This window comes from Malania oleifera, chromosome 2 (assembly GCF_029873635.1).
Source record: "Malania oleifera isolate guangnan ecotype guangnan chromosome 2, ASM2987363v1, whole genome shotgun sequence".
Lineage (NCBI taxonomy): Eukaryota > Viridiplantae > Streptophyta > Magnoliopsida > Santalales > Ximeniaceae > Malania > Malania oleifera.
Window position 1 is genome coordinate 34,424,325 of NC_080418.1, and position 27,778 is coordinate 34,452,102.

Sequence of the window (27,778 nt, forward strand, 5' to 3'; positions counted from 1 at the left end):
TGCTTATTATGTTTTAGTTCTTTAACTTCCTAGTCCTATGCATTCTTTTGCCTTGTCTGTTTTCTCAGTTTCTATCCTTTCCATGCATGTTGAAGCACTTGCTAACCTTGTGTCGAAGCATGCATGGATGTAGAAATGGTACCAGCTTGAGGGACATGAGACTTTGTGGATCTTTCTCCTAGTTAAGAGTTGGTTAGGTGGTGTTGGGTCTACACCATCAAATATCTTCTTGAAAGCTCTATTGAAAAACTTAAGGCTCTGTTGGTTGCCAAGGGGTACACCCAGATGTATGGTATTGATTATTTTGAGACCTCTCTAGTTGCTCAATTAAATTTTGCTCTTATATTGATCTCATTAGCAATTAATTTTGATTGGACCTTATATCAATTGGATGTAAAGAATAGTCTCTTTGAGCTATGTTTAACAAATTTAGTGTTGTAGTTTCAACATTTGGCTTTGTCCAGTGCTACTCGGTTTTTGTTCGCAAAACGGAGAGCGGTGTGGTACTTCTAGTAGTTTATGTTGACAATATCATCATCATTGGCAGCCACCATAGTGGGATTGTAGATGTTATGCAGTGGCTTCAAGAAGAATTTCAAATTAAGGACTTGGTATTTTGCATTACTTTCATGGTATTGAGATTGTACAATGTAGGAAAAGGTTGAATCTATCTCAGCGAGAATATACGTTGGACTTGCTTAGTGAGATTGGTTTGTTGGGAGCTAAACTAGTTGATACTCCTATGGATCGCAATGTGAAGTTGTCTTGGGATGTTGGACTAGACTTTGAAGAAAAAAGTTGATGTAGGCAGTTGGTTAGCTAGTTGGTCTACTTGACTATCACTAGACCTAAAATATCGTTTCTAGTGGGAGTGGTGAGCCAATTTATGGAAAATCCCAAACAACCACATTGGGATTCTGTTTGTAGGATTTTGCGGTATCTCAAAGGCTCTCCCAGAAAAGGTTTGACATATAAATGTGATAGAAATTATGAGATTGTGGGATGCTCTGATGCATACTGGGCTGGATTTGTTGATGATCAGAGGTCTACTATTGGGTATAGTACATTTGTGGGAGGTAATCTTGTTACTCGGTGCAGCATGGAAAAAACTATTGTAGCAAGATTTAGTGCTGAAGCAAAATATTGAGCTATGGCTTATGCTGTGAGTGAGCTTATGTGGCTGAAGTATTTTATGTCAGAGATGGGATTCTTGGTAACAAAGCCAATAGATGTATTTTGTGATTACCAACTGCCATTTATATTGCTAGCAATATAGTTTTCCATGAGAAGACAAAGCACATGGAAATTGATTGTCATTTTGTGAAAGATGTTGTATTGAAGGTTGTGAGGATTCGCTTTGTGTAATTTGTTGATCAGCTAGGCAATGTTTCTATGAAGCCTTTATTTAAGCCCGCCTTGTCTAATGCTTGTTACAAGCTAGGGTTAGGTGATATTTATAAACCTCCAGCTTGAGAGGGAGTGTTAGAAGAGAATATGTTATTTTAATAATTAGGTTGTGTAAATGGGGATATTTTTTTCCTTAAGACTTTATTATCAATAATAATATATAAGAAGGCATACCTAGAGCTGTACTAAATTTCGCTCAGTTCTTTCCTCTCTTTTTCTCTTCTTCTTCTTCTCTAATTTCCTCTCCTTTTCTTCTTCTCTCCTCCATCTCTAAACTTTACAACAAAAACTAAGCATTAGCCACTACGTCCTTGAATTTTGAATGAGCAACCCGGAAATTCAAGAATTTAAAGGGGTAATTTCTTTTAGTTATATAATCTTTAGAAAAGAGTGACCAAAGATGGGGAATGATTTGAAACTCCAGGGAAAGAAATTTTACCGAATACCGACAGATTTGCAAATTCTAAAAATCCAATAGGAGAGCTCAATACTCTTGTTAATATTTGATTAAAATGAATGACCTAACTTGAAGATAGGTCTCTTTGTCTATTATAATACAAATTAAATGCATTCTAATGACTATAATACCCTTGCTAACTCTCACTAATTAACATACTGACGCACTTAATAGTAATAATACTAAAAAACATAAATAAAATCTAACACTCCTCCTTAAGTTGGAGCATAAATGTCATATGCTCCTAGCTTGTCACAAATGAATTTAACAAGAGCACCCCCCAACGCTTTGGTAAACAAATCAGCAAGCTACATATCCGACTTCACATAAGCGGTAGTAATGAGCTTTGGCACAAGTTTCTCCCTAACAAAGTGGCAATTAACTTGAATATTCTTCGTCCGCCCATGAAAGACCGGGTTGGAGGCAATATGAAGAGTAGCTTGATTGTCACACGTCAACTTCATAAGTTGAGAATGAGAAATACCCAATTCTTCCAACATGTTCTTCAACCAGACAAGTGCACAAGAAGTGCGAGTCATAGCTCTATATTCTGATTCAGCACTTGACCTTGCCACCCTAATTTATTTCTTACTCTTCTAAGAAACCAAATTACTACCAACCAAGATACAGTATCCTGTTGTGGATCTTTGTTTGGAAGGCTATCCAGCCCAATTTGCATTTGTATATTCCATGGATATAAGTGTGTCCTTGATCACAATATAAAATTCCTCTCCCGGGTGCACCTTTGAGATATCTTAAAATGAGAATTACTGCGTCCTAATGACTTGTCCTTGGAGAATCTAGAAATTGACTCACAACACTTGTTGCAAAAGATATATCTGACCGAGTAATTGTGAGATAATTCATCTTTCCAACAAGTCTTCGGTATTGTCCAGGATTAGGTAGCAAATCACCCATATCTGGCACTAACCTGCTGTTAGGATCCATGGGTGTATCAACTGGTTTACATCTCGATAATCCAGCTTCATCCAACAAATCAAGAACATACTTCCTTTGCGAAAAAACCGTTCCTATACGAGATCTAGATACTTCTATACCCAAGATGCATTTCAACTGTCCCAAATTTTTGTCTGAAACTTAGTCTGTTGAAAAAGTTTGAGACTTTGAATACCTACATCATCGTCTGTAATAACAATATCATCCACATAAACGACAAGAAGGATCCTACCCGGTGAAGTATGATGATAAAACACAGAATGATCCATAGCACACCGTCAAAGACCAAACTCAAGTACTATAGCACTGAAACAACCAAACCTTTCTTTGAGAGATTGTTTTAAATCATATAGAGCCTTCTTGAGCCAACACACTAAGCTTGAATCCCCTTGAGCAACAAACCCAGGTGGTCGCTCCATATAAATCTCCTCCTCGAGGTCACCATGGAAGAATGCATTTTCACATCTAATTGATGCAAAGACCAGTGACAAGTAGTAGCCAAGGAGATTAACAAACGTACTAAATTTAGTTTGGCAACTGGATAAAATGTATTCAAATAATCCAGACCATACACCTAAGTATACCCTTTAGCAACAAGACGTGCCTTTATCGTCAGCCATAGAACCATCTGGGTTGACTTTCACAATATAAACCAAGTGACAACCAACCACGACTTGTTAGAAGGAAGAGGTACTAAGTCCTAAGTACCATTCTCATGTAAAGCATTCATCTCTTCAACCAAGCATCCCTTCACCCAAAATGGGCTAAGGCAGATTTAGGAGGGGTAGTGGATGATAGGGTAGTAACAAAACAATAATAAGAGGGTGATAAGGAGTCATAATAAACATTGTTGGAAATGGGATGTTGAGTACATGTGCGTTTACCTTTTCGAACAGCAATAGGAGGATCAACATCATAACGAGTATGATCATTAGACGACGAAATTGAAGGTGTGGCAGTAGAAGCTTGAGAGGACTATCTTCCTTGGAGCCACCATCGTGAATACACCAGCAAATTAAGATGATCAAGATAGTGAGAAGGACTTGAACTATATGGAGACTCAGATGGTTGGTTGGGCAAGGATAACAAAGAAGAATCTAGAAGATTAGGCAAAGGAAGAGACTCATTGAGCTTAGAAACACTCAATGATTGGGTGTAGTAAGGTGTAGACTCAAAGAAGGTAACATCGGCGGAAACAAAGAAAAGATGCAACACAGGACTATAACAATGATATCCCTTTTGAGTATATGAGTAGCCCAGAAAGACACATTTTATAGCGCGAGGACCCAACTTATCCACCCAGGAGTTAGTTGATGAATAAAGGACATACACCTAAATATATGAGGAGGGGGAGAAAATAAAGGTGAATTAGGAAAGAGATTGGAGTAAGAAATTTTACACTAAGACCAGAGGATGACATTCTGTTGATCAAATAACAAGTAGTAAGTACAACATCACTCCAAAACACTTTAGGTACATGCATTTGATAAAGTAAAGTGCGAGTGATTTCAAGAAGATGTCTACTTTTCCTCTCTACAACCCCATTTTGTTGAGGAGTGTGGGCATAAGACGATTGATGAACAATACCAAATTGAGTCATATAAGTAGTGAATTGTGCACTGAAATACTCTTTAGCATTATCACTTCGAAGTATTTGAACTGGAAAATCAAATTGAGTCTTTATTTTAGAAAAAAAGACACAAAATACATGAATAGTCATTTTTATTAAATATAACCAAGTCATTCTTGAATAGTCATCCACAAACGTTACAAAGTATTGGAAACCCAACTTAGACACAACCCTACTAGGACCCCAAGCATCAGAGTGAACTAACATAAAAGGGCTTGCAGCTCGTTTATTGACTCAGGAAGCGAACACATTGGTGCTTTCCTAACTAACAAGACTTACAATCGACACTAGACACGGTGGTGCTTTCCTAATTGACATGACTTACAATCGACAGTAGACATAGAACTCAAACTAGGGACAAGACATTTCAACTTTTCCAATGAAGGATGACCAAGGCGACAATGAATTTGGAATGTGTGGTAGCAGTAGTGTAGGAGGTAGAAGGAGATAGCGGCTCAAAGTGATAGAGTCTACCAGCTTCATGCCCTTCGTCAGTCAACATCCGCGTCTTCAAATCCTGAATAAACATAGAATTAGGAAAGAATGTCACTGAACAATTCATGGATTTAGTAAATTTGCTAATGGACATAAAATTGAAAGAAAATTTAGGAATATATAAAACCGAAGGAAGATAAATAGAAGAAGTGGAATTTATAGTCCGAATTCCCTTGACTGTGATGGTGGATCCACCAACAAGAGTAATACAAAGTAAATTTGTAGGATATTGAAGAGTGGAGAAGAAGCTAGGTATACTTGTGATATGATTAGTAGTAGTGGAGTCTATGACCCAAGGACTTGGATGAGAAGTATTGGATGACAAACATACTGTGGGATTACTTGTTTGGGCAAGAGATGCAATGGGAAGAGAAGCTTGTTATGACGCTTGATACTGTTGGAACTTGGAATACTCTTCCTCTGACATGGATATAGTAGGTTGGCCTCCACTTGGCCGCAAAGGTGAGGAGCCGATGGTGGCTGCATTGGCTGCCCCCAAAGGTTTAAGTCAGTGGTGGCTGCATTGGCAACATGTGAAGGTCTACTGTGAGGATCCCAACATTGCTCAATAGTATGATTACTCTGTCTGCAATGAGTGCACTTGCAAGGAGTACCTCAGCCTCGTCCAGCTTTATCACTATGACCACTCGAACCACCTTGATAACTTTTGTGATTGTTTGGTATAGAACTAGAACCACATTATGTAGCAAAGACTGTCCTCTCAGAGCTAGATGCAAGAGCAGGAAAATGTGTGCTAAAGGAAGCACAAAGGACACAAGAATAAACATCGGCAAATGATGGCAGCTCGGCACTACTAAGTATCTAGGACTGAACCGTCTCAAACTTGGGTCTCAAGCTTTCTAGAACACGAAGAACTGCCATCTACTCCCTCTGCTTCTACATCTCACAAATGTTGGCAGTTATAGCTTGCACGATGTTAACCTCCTCATGAATATGCTTCATCTTTCCAAAATAATCTACAACACTCTTATCTCCTCTTTGCTACTGAAAGTACTCCTAGGATAAATCATATATATGTGTAATGTTACAAAAGTACAAAAGTTTGACATATTCCCAAATTTCCTTGCACGTATCTAGATGCATACACATCCGTGCAATCTCTGGCTCTATCGAATTCTATAAAAGGGAAACAATCAAGGCATCTTCTTGAACCCACACATCTTTTCTCTTCTCATCAGAAGGATTAGATTGGAGCAAGTGGTCAGATTTTCCTAATCTTGCTAAATAAACCCGAACAACTTTAGACCATTGAACATAGTTCTTTCCATCCAATTTTTGAGTTGTTATTTGTGGCATCGATGTAGGAGACAAATTTTTGAGATTCATAGATTTCATCCTAGAACTCACAAATTACCATCACACCAATGCCAAACAAGAAGAACAATTAAAACTAATCGGGACAATCACAAATTGTGTGAAGCACCAACACAACCATGGACGAGATGAACAACTCACTGATGGATGTAGCACTGTCATAGCCTCACAACTGAACATACGAACGCTGTCACTGCTTAAAAAAATCTCACAAAGAAGCCTTCACAAACCTTGAACTGAGATTAACGGAATACCGCAACTGCATGGTCGAAAACGGTTGAATTTTTGAGCAAAAAACAGGCCTTAGCTTGATAATATTTTTTTAGAGATGGAATCAAAACATGACAGAGGAAAAAAAAAAAAGAAAAAAGAAAAGGTGGCTGAAAATTCACTCATGCGCCGGCACGTGGGGTAAGCTTTACTGGGATTTGGCCAGCGCGTGGGGGCTCCTCTAGCTATGGGGTTAGGCTTTGAGCGGTTTTGTTTATGGGTGTATGGTTGGTTTTGTGAAATAATGTGGGGTGGAGGTGGAGGTGGAGGTGGAGGTGGAGAGGTGGATCTGGGAAAGGCAGCCGTGAGAATGATGTTTTCCGGCAACAGCTGTGGGGAATGGGGTTTAGGTTGGATCATGCTCTGATACCATGTTAAGATTTGATTAAAATGAATGACCTAACTTGAAAATAGGTCTCTCCCTCTATTTATAATTGAAATTAAATACATTCTAATGACAATTATACCCTTACTAACTCTCACTAATTAACATACTAACACACATGGTCTTAAATTTCCATGAAATTGTTGAAATTTTCGGCACCCTCGAAATCAAAATGGCAATCGATTTCTGTCTTGCATATTTTCCATCGAAACCTCAAGGAATCATCCCAAATTTATTGAAATCTCAAAATTTTAGCGGAACTTGTCAAAATTTTACCCATGCAATGAAATTTCCTCGAAATTCAAATGAAAGATTTAGGAGTGAAGTGAAATTTCTCTCTTAATTTATTTTATTTATTTTTATCAAAGCAAAAGATTATTACTATTGATTTTGAAATTATATGTTAAAATAAACTTACAACAACATTTTTAATTTAACCATTCATATCTAAATTATCATTATTTGTATAATAAATAATATTTAAATGATTTATGAATCCCATTTGCTTAACTGAATATGTTTAATGCACATTATCTTACAAGTACATTTGATACACATACTATCTTACAACTTTGCCACTTTATACACAACATATATGTATTTAACTTGTAATATATTAGTCATAAAACTTACATTATTACATCTGCTAACCATTCCTAAAGATTCTCAAAGAATTCCATGCTTTACTATTGATTTTTCGGTATTTTTTCAAATCGAAATCAAAATCAAAATTTCCATCGAAATTTCCATACTTTTGAAGCTTCGAAATTTGAGTCGAAATTGAAATTTAAGACCTTGCTGACACAGTTAATTATAATAATAATACTAAAAGACATCACAGCCTATAACAACTCTATCCAGATTTCTAGCAATAAAACCTATTTTCCTTTTATTAGACCAGGTTTGAAGAGGCCCTGTATATGGAATATCCTGAATACCAGAATCAATAAGATAACTCATGAAATCATCTGCTGCTGCAATACAGGTATTTGAGGGCGAGCCATAGCTTTCAGAAACACTACATACTGTATTGAAATCTCTCAGGACAAACCATGGAATACTGTCAATACAATTAGAAAAGTCCTGAGGATAGTGCCATAATGATCTTTCAGTAATCGGGTCAGAAGCATACACAGTACAAAGGAAGATTCTGAACTTTGACTTTAGTGGTAATATGTTGAGATTGATGATGCAAGCTATGATATTGAAGACCTTACGATCATAGCCTAGCCATAATCTGCCATGAGAGATACCACTACTGTAGTTATCCAAAAACACCCAATCTATGTTGATAGCCTTTGTGGTTTTAGAGAAACATTTAGCTTTCACGTGTCTCACAAATGGCCAACTTAAAGTTTCTGTTTTTTTTTTTTTTTTTTTAAATTTAAATAATGAAACTGACAATTTCAGTCTTCTTATGAGGCTCATTAAGGCCCCTAATGTTCAAATGCCCTAGGTTAATTAGACATTAGGAACTAGCCTGTGATTTTGAGTTATATCCATATTTAACCTGGGACCTTGTGATAATACCTTCTTTTATTTTTTTCTGGGGTTTAGCTATGTCAGCTTTAATTTCAGTTTGTATCTGATCTTGAGTGTTGGGTTTTATAGGTTCGTTGTTACATGTCTTCACAGAAATTACAGGCTTTTCTGGTAAATTTTGTTGAGAAGAAACACCTTCATCATCTTCCATTAAAAAGCAAGTAATTTTCCCAGCACTTCCCCTGTGGTTGAGAGGATTCTCAACGATATCATCAGTTATGTACCACACTTTTCAGATTTTCCTTTATTGGCAGGTTCTTCAGTACAGGATTTTGTGTATCCACAGGATCTCTCAGCTTCTCTTTTGTCATCACCAGCTACCACTGAATCAAATGTTAGATTGCAATTTAATTCTCCTTCGTCCTCAGTACCTTCCAAATTTGCCTCAACAAGATCTTGACAAGATGTCTAAGACTATGATTGTTGAATTTTTAGCTTTACATTTTTCCACCCAAATCTTTCTTAACCTTACAATCTGTCAATGTGACCAATTTCAGAGCAATTGTGGCATTTTTTGAGGTTTCCAAGAATATTCCAAATCAATTACTTTGTATTCACCTGTCGGTTTTCATTAGCTCAATCTGATCTGGTAAATCCTTACAAATATCTATATCAACACAGACCCTTGCACATGTTATGTTTTTCATTTTCCTTTTAAAGGATTCGAGATATAATGGCTTGCCAACTGAGCTGGCAGCACAACTCAGTCCAAGTTCAGTCCAGTAGACAGATGGTATTCCATAAAATTTCACCATATTGGCATAGTATCCAGTTGCATATGTTGATTTTTAGTTTGTGAGGACCAGGGGGAAAGAAAAATTGGGCTATTACCAATAATCCAGGGGCCTTTTTCAAGGATCCAGGCTGTTTTCTTCCTTCTCAAACTGAAATATATATGTTCCATTTGAAAGAGTAACAATATCAGCTGTACCTGCTCACTTCCATATTTTCTTAATTGTTTTGTAAGAATAAGGTGGAGCTTTTCCAATGATTCATCCAATTAATGGCTCTTTTCCACTTCTCTTCACCTAGTCTGAAGACATTTTGTGGAGGATTAATGAGAATTCAACTATTTTCTCGAACTGGTTTATAATAGCTTAAATCACTTTCTGTAGTTACTTCAGACTTGAACAGATCCCTCCATGAAGTACTACATGCCAGTACCCATTGCATTTGTCCCTTCAAATTCTTGTACATAAAAAGAGCCTCAATTGGACTAATTCCAATTGTTCTTTCAACCTGAGCTGAATTATCTGTAGAAGAAATGAGATTCAAGAAAAGGAATCTTGAACAGATGAAGATCTTGAATTGCAGCTATTGAACACAAAATCACTGGCAAGAACCCCTAATGAATCAAAATCAACAGAAAAATTTCCTTGTCAGAACAAATCTGAATCACTGTTTGTCAAACACCAGCTTAATTTGCTGATCTCTTAGCAAACCAATTATTTGGAAAAAATCCTTCTAGACCAAGCAAGAAAACATAAAATTCTGCATCAGAAATCCAAAATACGGTGGACATACAATGAATCATTCCAAAATTTTCTAGCACAGGCTCAATGAGAATCAGAATTCTGATTCCAGATCGAGAACAGAAAGCAAAGATCAGCTGAAAATTTTGAAGATGATGTAAGCTAGTGAGAACAGCTTATCTTATGCCAAGAGAAAAATGAAATTTCCCATCATCATCATCATTAATGGTTTAATTGTACTTATTCTTTGATCAATACAAAATCGAATCTTTGTATCACTTTTCTTGTCTTTTATTTTATAGGCACAAAATTTGCTATTAGAGTCTTTTACCTAATAGTTGGCTTCCGCAAGCTTAGAAGCCACACAAATGTCATCTCCACAGTTGATGTGGCATTGCCACTAGAGTACTGCAATCTCCCCAACTCAATTACATTATAGATCCAGCTTGCAGGCCCAGTCTGACTCGAGCGGGACACGAATCCACTCTGCTCTGCTGTCCAACTCTCTACAGGGTAATGCCTCTATGTCACATGTTTGTCCTACCAATTAGGCACAGCAAGTTGAGCACCACTTGGTCACTCTAATACCATTTGTAATGTCCTAGGCCAACCCGCTAGCTGAACTAGCCCAAAATGCTTAAGCTGCCTAAGCTTATAAGCCAGACAAATATCTTCTCTGCAAGAATGCAACTGATGTGGGATTATGAGGGTATCACAAGCATCATAATAGTTGACATAGTGTGCAATTATGGAGAGACATGTTCTCAATGAATTAATTAAAACAAGCCTCTGCATGGGTTATCATTGCATCAATACTGTAGGACTTTTTTCTTCTATAAACTTGCTTCGCCATAGAAGGAATAGAAAATTGGAGTACCACTGACAATTCCAAACACGATCATAAATTAGTTAAGAAGCACTAATTGTATTAGAAAACTGGGAAATAATACTTGGAATGGGACCAATTGAAAGTTGCCCTTCAATTTATTGAACTCAATGTAAACTATGTTTGATTCACCACTAAATCTTCTTGATTTTGCAGGAAAAAGAGAAGACTAATTGTCTGAAGACTGTTTCTCAGGTGTTCCGCTGAAATTCTGCATGGATTTGCATGATATATTTTTAGATCATTCTTCTTCTTGTGTATTATTTCTGTTACTAACACATTTGTATTCTTCTTTTAAGGGAGAAAAGGAGGCAGCAAGGGAATCTTTAGGTCAAGCTAACAATGATATTAAGCCTCATAAGCCCAACCGAAGGCGCTCCACTAGAAGCCGATGTAATTCCGATAACCTAATTGATGCTATGAACAGTTGGGGTACAATTCATTGTCTCTTTCATATTTAACACATTGCACATATCGATTTATTGCAGCTATGAGCCCTTCTGCTTCCCAGCATGTTTCTCGAAAGGAGAGAATTGAAAACAAAAGGTCAGTTTGTACATGTACTTCTACAGAAAAATGCATGTTTTTACTGCTTCTAGAATTCATGGACTTGGCAGATGGATGGAACATTTGTCCACTATTGTGGACATGGATCCAACATGGAAATCAGCCGCTTGGCATGTGATAGGCAACTTTTTACTTTGCCCCTAGACTAAAAATGTTTCTTTGGGAAAACATTCAGTGTTTGATATGCCTATTTTGTTGCTCTTCACATTTGATACACACATCTGTGTTCTACAGCACTCAGCACTCAGCAGACAGCAGCCATACTTGTACATATGCAACAAGGGCTGTTGCGATTATTGTATTTTCTATATAGTTGATATTCCACCCTCAAGCAAAAACTAAAAGAATAAAATCTATCTATTTTTCATTTATCCAGGCCTTGTTTGAGAAGGCAATCTGCTAGGTTTGAATCCCAACAGCACGAACCTTCAGAAAAATTGTTTGAGATAGAAGATGTTAAATTTCCAGCTGGTCATCAAATTAAGAATGCAATGCACAAAGATGGATCTACACAGCTGGGTTCATCAATCAAGAAAGAAGAGAGGGACAAAAGTTGTGCACGAAGATCGGAAACTAGAGAATCACAAAGATCTTCCATTGGAAGACCGTTGCGCCAAGCAGTTGGGAAGGTTCAATCTTACAAGGAAATTCCAGTTAATATTAAAATGCGAAGATCGGAGTGACTGGAATTTCTGCTCTACTTATCCTGTGTATTATTGAGGATCACGTGATGTTTGTAGATTGTTGACTCTTTTTTTCCCTTATTGAGATTTCTTTTAAATTCTTTTGTAAGCGTGCAATTAATTTATTTTTTGTGTAATATGTTTGATGGGTTCTTTGTGAAGAGGATCTAAGGTATATTGTTTTAAGAATGCCACATATTGTTCATAGGCTTTTGCATTTTTTGCCATGCCTCTGTTCATAGGCTTCTGTGTTGTTTTCCAAACTTGTAGGTAAACTTAAAATTCATTGGGCTGTGATGTTTTTATTTGATTGGCTAGGGAATTGTGGAGGATTCATTTGATTATTTTTTAGGATTTGGAGGACAGAGCAGCAAATCCATGAACTTGAAATTTGATATGTTAGAACCATGTTTCGGAAATTTTTTATGTGAAGTTGCTCAATGTTTCTTCACACCACAGAAAGCAGGGAACACAAAAAGCTTCTATGCAAACAACCAGCCAACCTAGTCACACTAGGTAATTACAATTTTTACATACAAAATCTTGCGAGAGATACAGTGTTTCTTCATTCTTCCCACATCAGAAGGCAAAATGGGATGTAGGACAGCGTCAAATGAGGGCACAACTTGTGTAAGATTCTTTTAACTTTTTACCCCCCCCCAGTAATTGCATAGCACAGGGACTGGGAAAAGAAAAAATACAATGCCATTTCAAGCAGGTCTTACTATTACGGTGCACTAGTTTTTGTTCTTGTCCTACTGGGGCTAGTGGTAAGAACAAAAAGGGGCTAAGAACCTTGTCCAAGTCCCTCCCCCCAAATAAGTATGCTGCTTCTTGCATTTTATAGGAGTCATATAGACTTGAAGTTTCTGCAATTGTCATATATTCTTTCTATATAAACACCACAGCCCCCTTTTTTCTCACATTAGGTGGTGTTTGGGTTCTTTGAGTATCCAATTAATGCCCTACAATAACTTGCTAACTTCTTTATCTTCGTCCACTTAATACCAAAGTTTTGTCGTAATTGAAAAGTGACTTCCAAGATTCAAACCACAATATTTAGGTGTAACGGTAAAGTTATCGCTGTGTGATCTAAAGGTCACGGGTTCAAGGCATGCCAATAACCTCTTGCAAAAATGTAAGGTAAGATTGCATACTATCCCATCATGATTTGTCCCTTTGTTGGACCTTGCGCACGCATGAGCTCCGTGCAACAGGCAGACTATCCTTTTAAAAATTTCTTAACTCACAATTCATGGGCACTAGCAAATCTCATTCCCCTCAAATGAGTTATGTTGGCATTTGTAGGCACTCAAAAACAATGAGAAGACGCAATTTTGTTTTGATGCCTTGTATTGTGTTTAGGCCCATTTTTTTATTTCTATACTGACCAATTGGGTTCTATTTGTTTCTTAACAAAACTACACTTGGGTCTCCAATATTTGGGAGTCGTGTTAATCTAATTTTGAATGTTTCACTTTAAACACATTTAACTCATGTTTCATTATTATCATACATTTGTCCAATTCATCACTTGCTATTAGATTGCAAGTATTGGGTCTTATAGAAAGGCTTTTGGGAGGAGGAGATACTACCATTTCTCACGGAAGTTACCTTCCCCCTTGTATGAAGCCCTATTAGCTAGGATAGTTGATTTTGGTATAAGCCTCTAATAGAAGGGATTCTCTCTCTCTCTCTCTCTCTCTCTCTCTCTCTCTCTCTGTTTTTTTTATTGGTGGAATTTTTTGAAATTGGACCATCATTTCATAACATAGTGTTTGATTATATTTCGTAGAATTTTAAGATCAAACTCTATCTCACAACATAGGTTATTTCAATTTATTCTTAAGCATTTAATTTTTTTTAATTGTGGTTTGAATATGGTTTCATTGGGTTTTTTCTTGGATTTACTAGGGTTTATGTATTTATTTATTTTTGCCCTTTTGTTGCATCAGGGTTAGTGTTTGATTAGGGTTCTTTAATGGGTTTTTGCTTCCATTAGTGATTTATTGATTAGGGGAAAAATGTATTGTGCTTTGTGCTGATTTTCCAAATGCATGTAAGCATTATGCGAACGGTAGCTAAAGCCCAACATGTTGCATAGGTTGATTTATTGTGCTTTACCTATTGTTTTTTTTTCCCTATTGTTATCATTTTCATCTTGTATATTTTGTTTTTTGTAATTTTGTTTAGAATTGTGTAAACCATAAACATGTAAAAAGGAAATCCATTTCTCTAATGCACCATTGGAGGAATTACTTTTCTAAAGGATTTGAGACTTCAGTCGTTGTGTGATTGGGAAAAAATGTCATTCATTAAGCTGTAGAGAATGATTGATGAGTTTGGCTACTTGGACAAGCATGTAATCAAGTTTTGGCATGGCTATTTTAAGGATTTGAGCAATGGTATTAAGTCTCCAATAATTATGTCCAAAAATGTGCAAAATGCATTCCGGAAATAGTGAACAAAAGATGATATGTGTGCGTGTGGAGTATCCGTTTTGGGATACTATAATATACAGTCAAGTGGGGTAAAATACTGAGGCTAGTGTAATTAGCAAGACTAGGGGCATGGGGGAGGGGATGGAGGTGGCTTGTCATAGGACATAGAGGTGGAGCATATAACTAGATAAAATTTGTGTTACCTGATATTGAAGTGATTTGTAAGTTGAAAGTAATGACTCAAGAGAGGCAAGTGAGGCATCCTCTGATAATGAGTATGAGATAATAGGTGATGATTTTCCTTGATGTTAATACCAACCTCAAGAAATAGATTTATTTTTTGAGATTAATATTAACTACTAAGTTGAATAAATTGGCATTAAGGATAAGGGGAGGGAAGACAACAAGTTTCACATGTCAATGTTGAAGATGAGGCTTACATTAAGTCTATTGAATTAAGTAGTATGGATGACTCTAATTATAATAATAAGGATAAGAAGAACAAATGACCAAAGTTAAATTTGTAAAGAATGATAAGAAAAAGACCATGACAAGTTTGAAGGTCTCTATTTGTTGGTCTCAATTATTTGTTTATTGCTTGCAAGTAGGAGTCTAAGGTCATGTATGAGCTTGTTATAGGGATTGATAATTGTCATTCAAAAGGGTTTTATAGTGGTCAGTTGTTGCGTACAAGTAGGGTCTAATGCAATTAACAATATGTTCCTTTTGCGTATGCCTTGTTAAGGGTGAAACCACGTAGACTTTGACTTAGTTCTTGATATTATTTGGCATTTCACCCTTAATTTCCAAAGGTGGAAAGAAGTATATTAACATATCAAACTATGCATTTTTAAGTGTGCAACATTAGAAGGTGATGCTTCAAGTAAGAAGAAAAATTAAAAATTGGATGTATTTTTTTTTTCTCCTCTAATGTTATGCTTACTCCACTACTAATTGTTCTTTTCATTGTTTAATATGGTTGCCGCTTTTTTTTTTGGTATTAATGTGTTATATTGCTTGAAGCATTCATATATGCATATTATTGTTTAGTGTTTTTTGTAATTTTGATATGTTTGGTGCTATTTTAATTTAGAATGTAAATTACTATCTCGGTTGACTATTATTTCTTTACGTTTTTTTTTGCTATGCTTTAGTGTTATTTCCATTTGGAATTAGGAAAAGCATATTTTATTTCATGTTTCACATTGAATTTAATTGTAGTATTTTACTTCAAGGTGATGGAATAATGCTATTTTATTGTGTTTAGTACTATTGCTTGTGAATTTCTACTATTTCTCTATTTATATTTATATTTCTTGTGCAATTCTACTACTTTTTGGTATTTTGACATTTCACTTTGGTGCGATATTCCCTTTTTGGATTTAGTAAAAGTGAAAGCTATTCTCCATTCTAACTATTTTATATCGAAGATCCTTAAAAAAGGAAACGAGTGTATACCACTTTGAAAAAAATGTCATTTTAAGTCTTCCATTTCATTAGATAAAATTGATCTTTCTTACACATATCATTAAAAACATATGTGTACATGCAATGCATAGATAAGTCTTATATTCCTGAAAACCAAAGCCTGAAATCGTAGCCCCTTGCATGTTTTTTTTTTTTTTCAACTTCATGCATGATAGCACCCCACCATTGACACCTTCCACTCTAAAACAACCAATGTTGCTCGTTATATTCATTTTTCTTTTGCCATTAGCCCCTCCAATTGTCCTTTCATTCTTCTAATCTGAGTAGTTCAAGGATGATCATCTTCAACCTCTCCCACGTACATCTTTGGGTCACTCCACATGTAGTAATCACAATTGTGAGGTGTTTGCATTATGAAACAATGTGTTAGTTGTTTCCAAGAATCACTAAAATAACCAAAAACTTGTCTATGCACATACCCATTTAAGGCATGATTGGAACATTTCCTATCAATATATGAAGCCTGTAGTCATAAGAACACATTTTTTAGGAAGAATTATGCTCCATTAAATTAACTAATAGGAAATAGGCAATCTGCCAAGTACAAAGCAATTTTCTATAGTGGCATATAACATTGAGTATCCTATTATCCTTATATTCAAAAACTAGCAGGGAAAGGCATTGATAGGGCTCCTATCAATCAATGAAGTTTATACATTTTTTTTCTTAATGATTTCCTAAATTATGAATTTTTATATTCAACCTCAATTATCAAAGGCCAAAAGAAGAACATTAACATGTCAAATTTATGCATTTTTGGGTGTTCACATCAAGATGTAGTGCTTCAAGTAAGAAGAAATATAAAAAATTGGATGCCATGCTAACTCCACTACTAATCATTTTTTTTTTATTGTTTTATATGGATGACGCTATTTTATGGGGTTATTTTTGGATTATATTGCTCGAAGCATTCTTACATGGATGCTATTATTTTTACTATTGTGTTTGTGCAATTTTGATATGTTTAATACTAGTTAGTTTTACAAACTACACTCACTGTTAACAATTATATATTTTTCAAATTTTCTATTTGCTTAGGGAACTGCATCATTTTTTTCTTTTTTGATTTGGTATTTCACATTTTTTTTTTGTGTTTTACTGTGAAATTTTGCTTCAATGTGGTGGAATTTTTCTATTTCATTGTTTAGTACTATTTCTTGTGAAATTCTACTATTTCACTATTTATTGATATTTCTTATGCAATTCTACCATTATTTAGTACTTTTGACATTTAATTTTAATATGACGATTTCATTTTTTGATCTAGTAAAAGCAAGCTATTCTCTATTTTCTTTTCTAACCGTTTCTTACTCAAAGTCCTTACAAAAGGAAATGAGCTTACACACTTAAAAAAAGTCACTTTTAGTATATTCCCTTGTTATACATGACACAAAATGTATTATTCATAGCATAAAAAAACCCCATGTTTCATAAAATCAAGTGTAAACATTAAAGTTCGCTAGATATTTCTTTCAACTTCAATGCACAAGAACACACCATTATTGACAACATAAGTTGTCACACATTGAAATAGTCGATGCCACTAGTTATAGCTAATTTTTGTTTGCCTTTAGTTTCTTTATTTACCCTTCTATATTCTTCTAATTCCACATTGTTTAGGTATGATTATCTTCAACCTTTTGTGCATCTTTGGGTCATTCCGCACGTAGTAATCACAGTTGTGAATTATTTCCAACATTTATTAACAATGATAAAACAAAAACTCATGTAGTACAAATTTTCAATGAAAGATTGGAGCAATTATTTAGGGTTCCTATCAATTTATGAAGTTTTTATATAGTGGTAGTAAACACTGAGTATCATATCATCTACATTTTTTAAACCAATAAGGAAAGACATTTTGCTAGTTGAAACTTGCTCACAAATGCTCTCTCCTTTTTCAATAAAATCTCTTTCTCACTCTCGATTATAATGAAGGTCAACCCTTATCTGATTCTCTCTTTTTGTTTGATAAAAAAAAAAAATACATTTTAAGGGATGTTGTGGATTTAGATAGGTAGATGGTGGATTGGTTGTGAATGAACTCGTTCTGTTAATTCTCATCATGCAGGAATAATAGTAGTAGGAATCGTAGAAACCGTAGTAATTATAGAAGGAGGGAGAAAAGAGGGAGATGAAAAATACTTAGATTAGAAGAGGCAAGGAGAGAAAAAGAGAGGGAGGAGACTAAAGGGAGAAGAAAGTGAGAGAGAAAGAGATAAAGAGATTAAAGGGATAAAAGACACTAGGGCTTGTTTTGGACTAGGTTACTGCATGATGTTTGTTAAGTTGAGTTGGACATCCTTTATAATAACCATTACACATATTTATAACCTTCTCGGGTCAAACTTACATCTAAAGTCACAAAATCATAAATTTAAAATATCAAATTCTAATAATATTTGGAGTTTCTAAATTAACATTAAAAACCTAATCATAAATTGAGACAATTTCTAAAGTTTACAGATTCCAATTATTATAGTTGACAAAAACTTTATCATAGTTGACATGCCTGCCCATGCTTATTTGCCTTGTCACTTGATAGTTGGACAATCTTTATATGATCAAGGTGACATTTGTCATTTGATGACTTGGTGATCTATTTTGCTTGGTTAGCCACTTGTAATATCCTCAAATGGTTGAGTGATGAGTGGCTCATTCGGGCAACCTTCCCTTTTCGTCCCTAAGGCGAGTTGAAAATAATTCCTTTGCCTTGCTTGGTGAATGGGCGACCTCCTATTGTAATTCTTAAGGTGACATTGTGGTAAGTGAGTCACCTTACTTGTCACATGCCCATGCGAATGCCATAACCAAGGGATTGTTACCGTTCAAGAGTGCACAAAGATGGAACAAATAATGTTTTCCATAACTGCCCCATTTAATTGTACTAAACACTTATATATGAGTAGACGTACACCCATTTATTTTATTAAAATTTTATTTATTTATGTTTTACTTTTTGGCCGTGAAGAATGTATTGTCTACCATATCTTCCTAGGCCGAATAATTTATTTGATCAGTCGAATCATGTTGTAAATAATGCTTAGAGCATGTTTTGACCGAACAAGAATGTAGGGCAGAAAACAATTACTTGATTACAGGATTTAAGGCAAGCCAAAGGATGGTCCTCGTCTAACTTAAAAGTTTTGCTAATGAGTTCGACAATCTCAAAATAAAGCTTGAGATCATTATTTTTCTTAAGGCTGCCTTGACCTTTAGTGAGCTTTAAGTCCTCAGCTGGCAAAGAATGATTGAATTATTCATATTTGTTTGGTTCAGAATCCTTCTCTTACTCGATATATACAATCACTAAGGAATCCTCAAAATTTTTATTGATGGTGGGCTCATCTCTCTCTTTCTCTCTCTCTCTCTCTCTCTCTCTCTCTCTCTCTCTCTCTCTCTCTCTCTCTCTCTATCATGTTCTTCTATAGAATTGGCCAATAAATCATTCTCATGATCTTTATAGTTGATGTTCTCTATAACAAAAGCTTGTTGCCTTCTTATGTTGTTGAATTTTGTGAATTTTTGAGAAACCACCACACATTAATGTGGGTGTGGATACTATATTTATAATTACAAAGAATAATTACAATTAAATGATACCGTATGTATAATGGAAACTAATATCCTCGAATGAATGAAATATCTATAATCATGAGGGTCAATGCAGCTATATTTGGAAAGCCTCGGTGGAATGAGTTGTGTTGTGTGATCCTCAACACTCCCCCTCAAGTTGGAGTAGATATTGATCATACTCAACTTGCTCAGTAAATGGTTGAATTGTGTGGGTCCGAGTGCTTTTGTGATTAAATCTGTAGGCTGTTGACTTGTGGGTATGTGAATAGTTTGAATAACCTGGTTTTGGATCTTCTTCGATACAAGATGGCAATCGATCTCTATATGCTTTGTTCACTCGTGGAAAATTGGATTAGATGTGATGTGAGTAGCTGCTTTATTATCCCAATACAGCTTCGTTGGTTGTGGGTGATCTATCTGAAGATCTGTCAAAAGTTGCTTTAACTAAGTAATTTCACAACAGGTAGATGCCATAGAGCGGTATTCTGCTTCAGTTGAGGACATGAAATTGTTGTTTGCTTCTTAGTTTTTCAAGAGATTTGTGATTTTCCTAGGAAAATACAGTACCCAGTAACAGATCGCCCAGTATCTCTACACTGAGCCCAATCGACATCACATAATGCATGTAATTGAATGCCACTAGAAGCTGGCAAAAGAATTCCTTACCCAGATGACTATTTGCGATAGCGCAAAACCTGACGTGCTGCATCCAAGTGGGAAGTATGAGGCTTATCCATGAATTGGCTCAATGTGTGGAACGCATATGCCAAATCTGGTCTATAATGATAGTCAAACATATCAGTTTCCTAACCAATCTTAGATGTGAAGATGGATTTGAGATAAGTTCTCCATCTGTCTCACTAAGTGCAAGGTTTGGTTCCTTTGGTATGGTTTAGCCCCAAGGAAACCAATCTCCTCAAGTATCTCCAAGGCACATTTCCTTTGTGACAAGAAAATTCCAGTTTTGGAGCGAGCCACCTCTATCCCTAGAAAGTATTTCAAGGGACTAAGATCCTTCAGTTTGAAGCATTTTCCTAAGTATTTCTTAAGCCCGTTGATCTATTCCAAGTTGTTTCCTACCAAAATAATATTGTCTACATAGACCAAGATGATGACGAAACTTGTTTAGTGGGATCGGACGAACATAGAGTAATCTACTTTAGATTGCTTATAACCGGCATTGATAAGTGTGAAAGATAATTTAGCATACCACTACCTGGATGCTTGTTTGAGACTGTATAGAGACTTGTTAAGCTTGCAGATTCTAGTCTCCCCCTTTCGTTCGAAACTAGAAGGAAGATGCATGTAAACATCTTCATTGAGATCACCATGTAGAAAGGCATTATTAACATCAAGCTGAAAGAGGTGCCAATTGTGGGCAGTAGCAAGTGTGAACAATGACCATCTTGACTACAGGGGCAAAAGTTTCAATGTAATCAATCCCTTCCTTTTGGTTGTACCCTTTGGCAACAATGTGAGCATTGTAATGTTCTACAAATCCATTAGGATTGTGTTTGATTTTGTACACCCATTTACAGCCACTAGATCATTTGTGGAGTGGAAGAGGAAGCAAAGTCCAAGTGTGATTGGCATCCAAGGCATCAATCTCAGCATGCATGGCAGCACGCCACTTGGGATTCTGTATGGTTTGCAAAAAAGACTCGGGTTCTTGTGCAATGGAAATAGCAGTGGTGAAAGCAGAGTGTGTAGAAGAAAGGGAACCATAAGAAAGAAAAGTAGAAAGAGGATAAGGAGTACCTCAAGAATGAACAACCGCCGAGTTAGATGTTGGGCTAGGGTGAGAAGGGAGTTCTTGTTCAACATGAAAATCTTGTAGGTAGGCAGGTGGCTGAACTACACATGTGGATCGCGAACAGGGACCATTGGATCAGGAGAAGGGGAATGAATAGGAGGTGAGCCAGGATGTCACGACCTGCTCATTTTTCACATATATATATATATATATATATATATATTTTTATATCAATCAACATCAAACCAAATCCACACATCACACATACCAGCTCAGCAGGTCACAATCCACTTGAACCCGTGGGTACCAGGGATATAACAGAACATACAGTAGAAGCCTACGCAACAGAAAATATAAAATTATATACATCTCATCATAATGTGCCCAATACATACTAGAGTACTATAAACACTAACTCTCAATATATATATACATCCCAAAAATGGAATCTAGGGACAACTCCACAAAACCTAACTGTCCCTACCAAAAACTTACCCTTCGCAGAGGGCAGATAAACAACACTACTTCTATGGGGCTTTTCCCGCTTTCCTATCGGGGGCTCCTGAAAAGTTAATAAAATTTAGGAGTGAGACACCTCTCAGTAAGGGAAATAAACTAATACTAGTGTGTGGCAACATGAGTAATTCGTGTTCAACATATATCATATATAACACATTTAGTACTGTTTCATCAAATCTGGGAAAACATATATATATATATATATCTCAACAAAGCAGAACATACTGCATTCTTATAACATATCTCAACTCATGTCATAATAATAATAACATAAAAATCATCCTGGTGGGTTAGCTGGTTGTTGTCATGTATTACCCCCACATGACTGGGTTGTGTGGCCCGAAGGTGGGACCTGACAATGGTTGGTCGACCACTGCCAAGTCGATAGTCTAGTCTGTAGGTCCGATGGGTCTACCCAGACTAGTCCGTACACCAGGGGCTCGAAAATAACCACATTGACCATCCAATCTCACACCACTTCGTACAGCGGCATTAACATAGATATCATGATCACGGGGATCATGGACATATAGCAATGGTACCGTGCAAGTGCTAGCCTAAACCAAGCCAACCAGGTTCTGATATCATATACATATACTGAAACCGTGATACATAAATATCTTATTTCATTTATTTTCACATCAATTATATCATTTCACATATATACATGTATCATAAAAATCATCGGCCCGTATGCCGGTATTTCTCATTTTAACATGGCACGGCTCATACGCCGGCAAATCACATAGCACAGCCCGTACGCTGGCAAACCACATAGCACAACCCGTACGCCGGCAAATCACATAGCATGGCCCGTACGCCGGCAAACATATCCACACATTAATATATATGTACAAAACATCTCGGCCCATACACCGGTTTTCCCTCATAAAAATCCACATTCCTAGAAAACAACATTACACAATATATATATATATATATATATATATATATATATATATATATATATTTTTACTTATGCCACACAGTAGATTTTTCACATACTCAACGTACGATCATTTTCACAGTATTTTGCAAATATAAAACATACGTATATAAACATATACATTTTCCATAAATCAAATGATAACTATATATATTTATAAGCATTTTCTAAAACAGTACTAGATTAGTTTATCCCCTTACCTGATTCTTGGAAAACCCCTAACAAAATTGCCCCGCACCCACAGGGTTCCTAACTCAACACCCTGAAAATGAAAAATTCCATAATTAAAGTTCAGTTTTTCGAAGCATACAATATTTTCCTCAACTGCTAAAAACTCAATTATTGGGTAGAAAGTTTCCACCCAAAAGCATTCAAGTTTAACACCTGAGGGGTTTCCTGACCAATACACCGAAACTGAAAACCCCCAGTATTAAACTTCAGTATTTTCATGCGTATGACACTTTTTCTAACTAGTGTAATACCAAATATGGCTTAAAAAGCCTTACCTCAACTTTGGGATGATTTCCAACTAGCTTTCTCCCACGATCCGCTCCAGCAGATTTGGAGAGAACTCCGCCAGGAGCGTCGTGGTGACTTCGGATCATCGATCTGACGACTGATGGGGCCAAAAATGTAGAGAGAAGGGAGAGAGAACCATAGAGAGAGAGAGAGAGAGAGAGAGAGAGAGAGAGAGAGAGAGAGAGAGGAGAGAGAGAGGTTTCGTAAAAAAATAATATCTCTCCTAGATTTTTCATTCTTATAAAACAGGATTTAGTCGACGAGCCGACCTTCATCGACGAGTCCTTCACAAATTTCGTTGACAAGACCCTGTGTTCGTCAACGAAATTCAGGCTACCTCAGAACCTCTCTCGGTATTTTCTCGCCGACAAGCCCCTTGTGTTCGTCGACGAATTCTCTTAAGCCTTCATCGACGAATACAGGGGATTCGTCGACGAAGCCCTGAAACTCCCCTTTTTTGTTTTTCTCTTCCGAAATGCAATATCGTCGACGAAGTCTACGGCTTCCTTCTGTTTCCAGTTTCCATTTCCCTTTCCTTATTATTTAAATTTCATTTTTAAATTTGGGTCGTTACACAGGAGGTGTCTGGGTAGGGTTGGTAGAGAGAAGATTTGGAGAGTCAAGAGGATGCGGTAAGATAGGAGATGATGATTTAAAAGGGGTGCGGCTAAAAGGAAATTGATCCTTATGAAAGACCACATCATGGGAGACAAAGATTTTGTGAGTGGCAAGATCATATGACGCATAACCCTTTTCTCCATAGGGATATCCAAGGAAGTCACAACGAATTGCATGAGGGTCAAATTTAGAAGGGTGGTGGAAGTGAGTGGAGGCATAATAGAGACACCCAAATACTCGAAGGTGGTGATATTTAGGCGGGGCATTGTAGAGTTTTTCATATGGAGATTTCCCGCCCAAAAGAGGAGTAGGGGTTCTATTGATCAAATAAGCCGTAAGAAGAGCATGACCCCAAAATTCTTTGGGCATGTTTGCCTGAAATAGAAAAGCTCGAGCAACATTTAAAAGATGTCGATGTTTACGTTTGACAAACGCATTTTGTTAAGGAGTGGAAACGCAACTAGTTTGATGCACAATGCCCTTTTCCAAATAAAATGAGGAAATATTGAATTCAGAACCATTATCACTGCGCACAATTTTGATTGCATGGGTAAATTTTTTTTCAACGAGTCGAATAAATGTTTGGAGAAGAGAACGAGTTTTCAACTTACGACACATTAAATATACCCAAGTACAACGAGTGTAATCATAAAAAATGGTCAAGAAAAATTATGCCCCTATGAGTGATGGAACACTATAACTCCCCCCAAATGTCCACATGTATTAATTGAAAAAGTACAGTAGAAGAAATAGAACTTAAAGGAAATTCAAGACGTGTTTTTTTAGCCAACGGGAAAATGGAACATGGATCCAAATTAGAATTAATGCTAGAGATATGTTGTGAAAGTAAAGATAAGATTTTATTGGATAAATGACCGAGTCAGCGATGCCATAATTGGGAATTCGATGTAGCCACCTGACAACGTGCAGGATATTTCTTGTGTTGTTTAGCCAACGGGCAAATGGAACATGGATCCAAATTAGAATTAATGCCAGAGATATGTTGTGAAAGTAAGGACAAGATTTTATTCGATAAATGACCGAGTCGGCAATGCCATAGTTGGGAATTCGATGTAGCCACCTGACAATGTGCAGGAGATGTCTTGTGGAAGTAGTATAGCCCATATTTCTTAGTGCCCTGTCCAAACATCCTCATCAAGCATAGGTCCTGAATAAAACACAGGTGTACAGAAAAAACAATTAAGCAATTGAGATTTTGACATAACAGGCGAACAAAAATGAGTTTAAAATGAAAGGAAGGAACAAAAAGAACATTTTTCAAAATAAGGGAAGGAGAGAAAATGATGGATCCAATATGTGTTACCACAACATGAGAACCATTAGGTAGTCGTAATGTGTGACCAGAAATAGGAATAGAATAGGTTAAGTTAGTGGGAGAGTGCACCATGTGATCGGTGGCTCCATTGTCAAGAATCCAACAACTTTCAGAAGAAAGATGGGAGAATATACCTGATAAAGACTCAGTAGTACCTATATGGTTTTCCATAGGCGATGAATGGGAGTGAAGCAAGGCTAAAAGCTGTTGGCATTGATTCGGAGTAAAAGGAAGATTGCTAGTGGATGGATTGTTGTTAGCAGAAGAGACCTAGTGTGCACTTGGCTTGGAACCCGAGCTAACTTTACGGGGTTCAGATGGAAACCCATGGATGAAGTAGCAGCGATCCACAGTATGACCTTCTTTGTGACAATAAGTACACTTTTTTCTAGGCTTGCGGAACGACTTGCCATCTTTTGGGGTGGAGCGAATACCTTTTGCAGCTAATGCAACCCCATCAATAGGTGAGGGAGTTTGGATGTTCTGTTGACAATCTTCTTGAAGAACTAAACTGTAGATGCGATTGATCATGGGGAAAGTATCCATCAAAAGAATCTGGCCACGAATCGCACCATAGGAGTTATTAAGTCTCATAAGGAACTTCATGGTGTGCTGGTACTGTTGGTATGGAGCAACATCTCCCTTAAAGAGATTAGACTAAAGAGACGACAACTCATCCCATAGCAATTTCAGCCTTGTAAAATAGGTGGCCACAGACGTATTACCTTGAACAAGATTATGGATTTATTGTTCAAGATGATACATCCTAGGACCATTAACTTGAGAAAAATGCTCCTTCAAATCTATCTAGATATTGCGAGAAAGATCACAAAAGAGAACACTAGTAGAAATTTCTTTTGAAAGAGTGTTGAGAAGCCATGTTTTTACCATATTATTGCAATGATTCCATTGTTGATACTCGGCAGAAGAGGTATTGGAGGGCTTGGATATGGTACCATCAATGAAGCCAACTTTGTTCTTGGTGCTGAGGGCAATGACCATGGATTGGCTCCATGTATTGTAGTTGGTTTGGCTCCATGTATTGTAGTTGGTTTTAGTCAAGAGATTGGAAACCAAGACGATGCTAGGATTGTCAGAATTATTGAGATAAAAAACATGACTTAGGTCATCAAAATTGTCGGTGCATGCAATATTAGTAGCCATGGGGACAAATAAAAGAGGTTTTTTTTTTTTTTTTTGACATTGATCTCAACCGGGGAGGTGCTTCGGTACGTTTCTATTTTTTTTTAATATAAGAAAATATACAAAATACTGCCCTGTGTTAGCGTGCTACTTCCGCATTTGAACTAATCACAAAAGAATTAAATAGAAAACAAAATGGGAGGGGAGAGCTAAGGGATGGAGAGAAAGACAAAAAACAAAGAAACAGAGAAGAAAACAAAAGTAGTAGTGGCGAGCAAAGGAAGTGTACCAGCGACGAATCATGGCATGAAGGCAGTGGCGATGATCAAGGAACTGGCGAAGACGGAGATCTAGAAGAACAGGGTTGGTGACGGTGGGTGGTGACCGTCGGCATGCAGGTAGGCGATGACAACTGTTGAGAATGAATGTGTAGAGTCGAATAACCGAGAGTGATGTCGCTGGGAGTTGGTGCAGCAGTGTAAGATTGGTAAGGGTTGCTGGAGACGATGTCGCAAATGACGCCAGAGTTAGGTGACAAGGATAGAAACAACGACATTGGAGAATGATGTCATCGGAAGTTGATGATGAGAATAGGGGGCGACGAAGATGCAAGGGTGGTGTTCATCGGGTTTGGTGTCATCAGGTCAGGTTTGTCCCCTAGCATCCACCTTCAAAATGGCAGGTTGGCCAAATCCATCCCAATAATTGTAGACGATGATTCAGCCACTCCTATGGAATGATTGTGAGTGATCTGCAATTAAGGTTTTTGTGGGAGTTTTTTTTAATGATTCCTAAACTATCAAATATGTCCTTTCATAGGATGTTACCTTGTAAGAGGCATGAGTGACCACATGAAAACTTTCTTCAAAAAATTGTTGTTGAATCATTGCCAAATCAGCATCAAAAAGCCTTATTGGCTTCAATGACATTGTCGTTGTACCTTGCACCTCTAGAAACTAATGTCAATAAAGAGTCTCATATGGTTGTGCCAAAAAGATATTTGATAAAAAATCAAGAACATGGATGGTGTGGATTTAGAAGGGTATATGATTGATTGGTTGTGAATGGACTTGTCATGTCAACTCTTATAAAAAATGCAAAATAGTAATAGTAAAAATCATAGGAATCGTAGAGGGAGGGAGAAAAGAGGAAGGTAAAATGACTTAAATTAAAAGAGGTAAGAAGACATAGGTAAGGAGAAGAATAAGGAGAGAAAAAAATGAAGAGAAAAAGATAAAGAGATTAGAGGGATAAAAGGCAGTGAGACCTATTTAGCATTGTACTATTGCATAATGTTTTGTTGAGTTGAGTTGGAAATCCTTTAGGATAACCACTACACTTATTTTACCCTTC

At 36.7% G+C, this 27,778-nt stretch overlaps 1 protein-coding gene across 2 annotated transcripts in view; it reads left to right on the top strand.

Annotated features, from left to right (window-relative positions):
- LOC131148750 (SHUGOSHIN 2) overlaps positions 1-12,291 on the top strand; it is a 43,565-nt gene extending 31,274 nt beyond the window's left edge. The window contains exons 6-9 of one of the 2 annotated variants that reach the window (XM_058098655.1): positions 10,993-11,031; positions 11,136-11,229; positions 11,325-11,382; positions 11,780-12,291. In XM_058098655.1, the coding sequence (XP_057954638.1) occupies positions 10,993-11,031; positions 11,136-11,229; positions 11,325-11,382; positions 11,780-12,086 (498 nt within the window). In that variant the 3' untranslated portion in view covers positions 12,087-12,291. The remainder of the gene's footprint in view (positions 1-10,992; positions 11,032-11,135; positions 11,230-11,324; positions 11,383-11,779) is intronic. The other variant, XM_058098656.1, reaches the window with a different exon arrangement.
- The last annotated feature ends 15,487 nt before the right edge of the window (positions 12,292-27,778 follow it).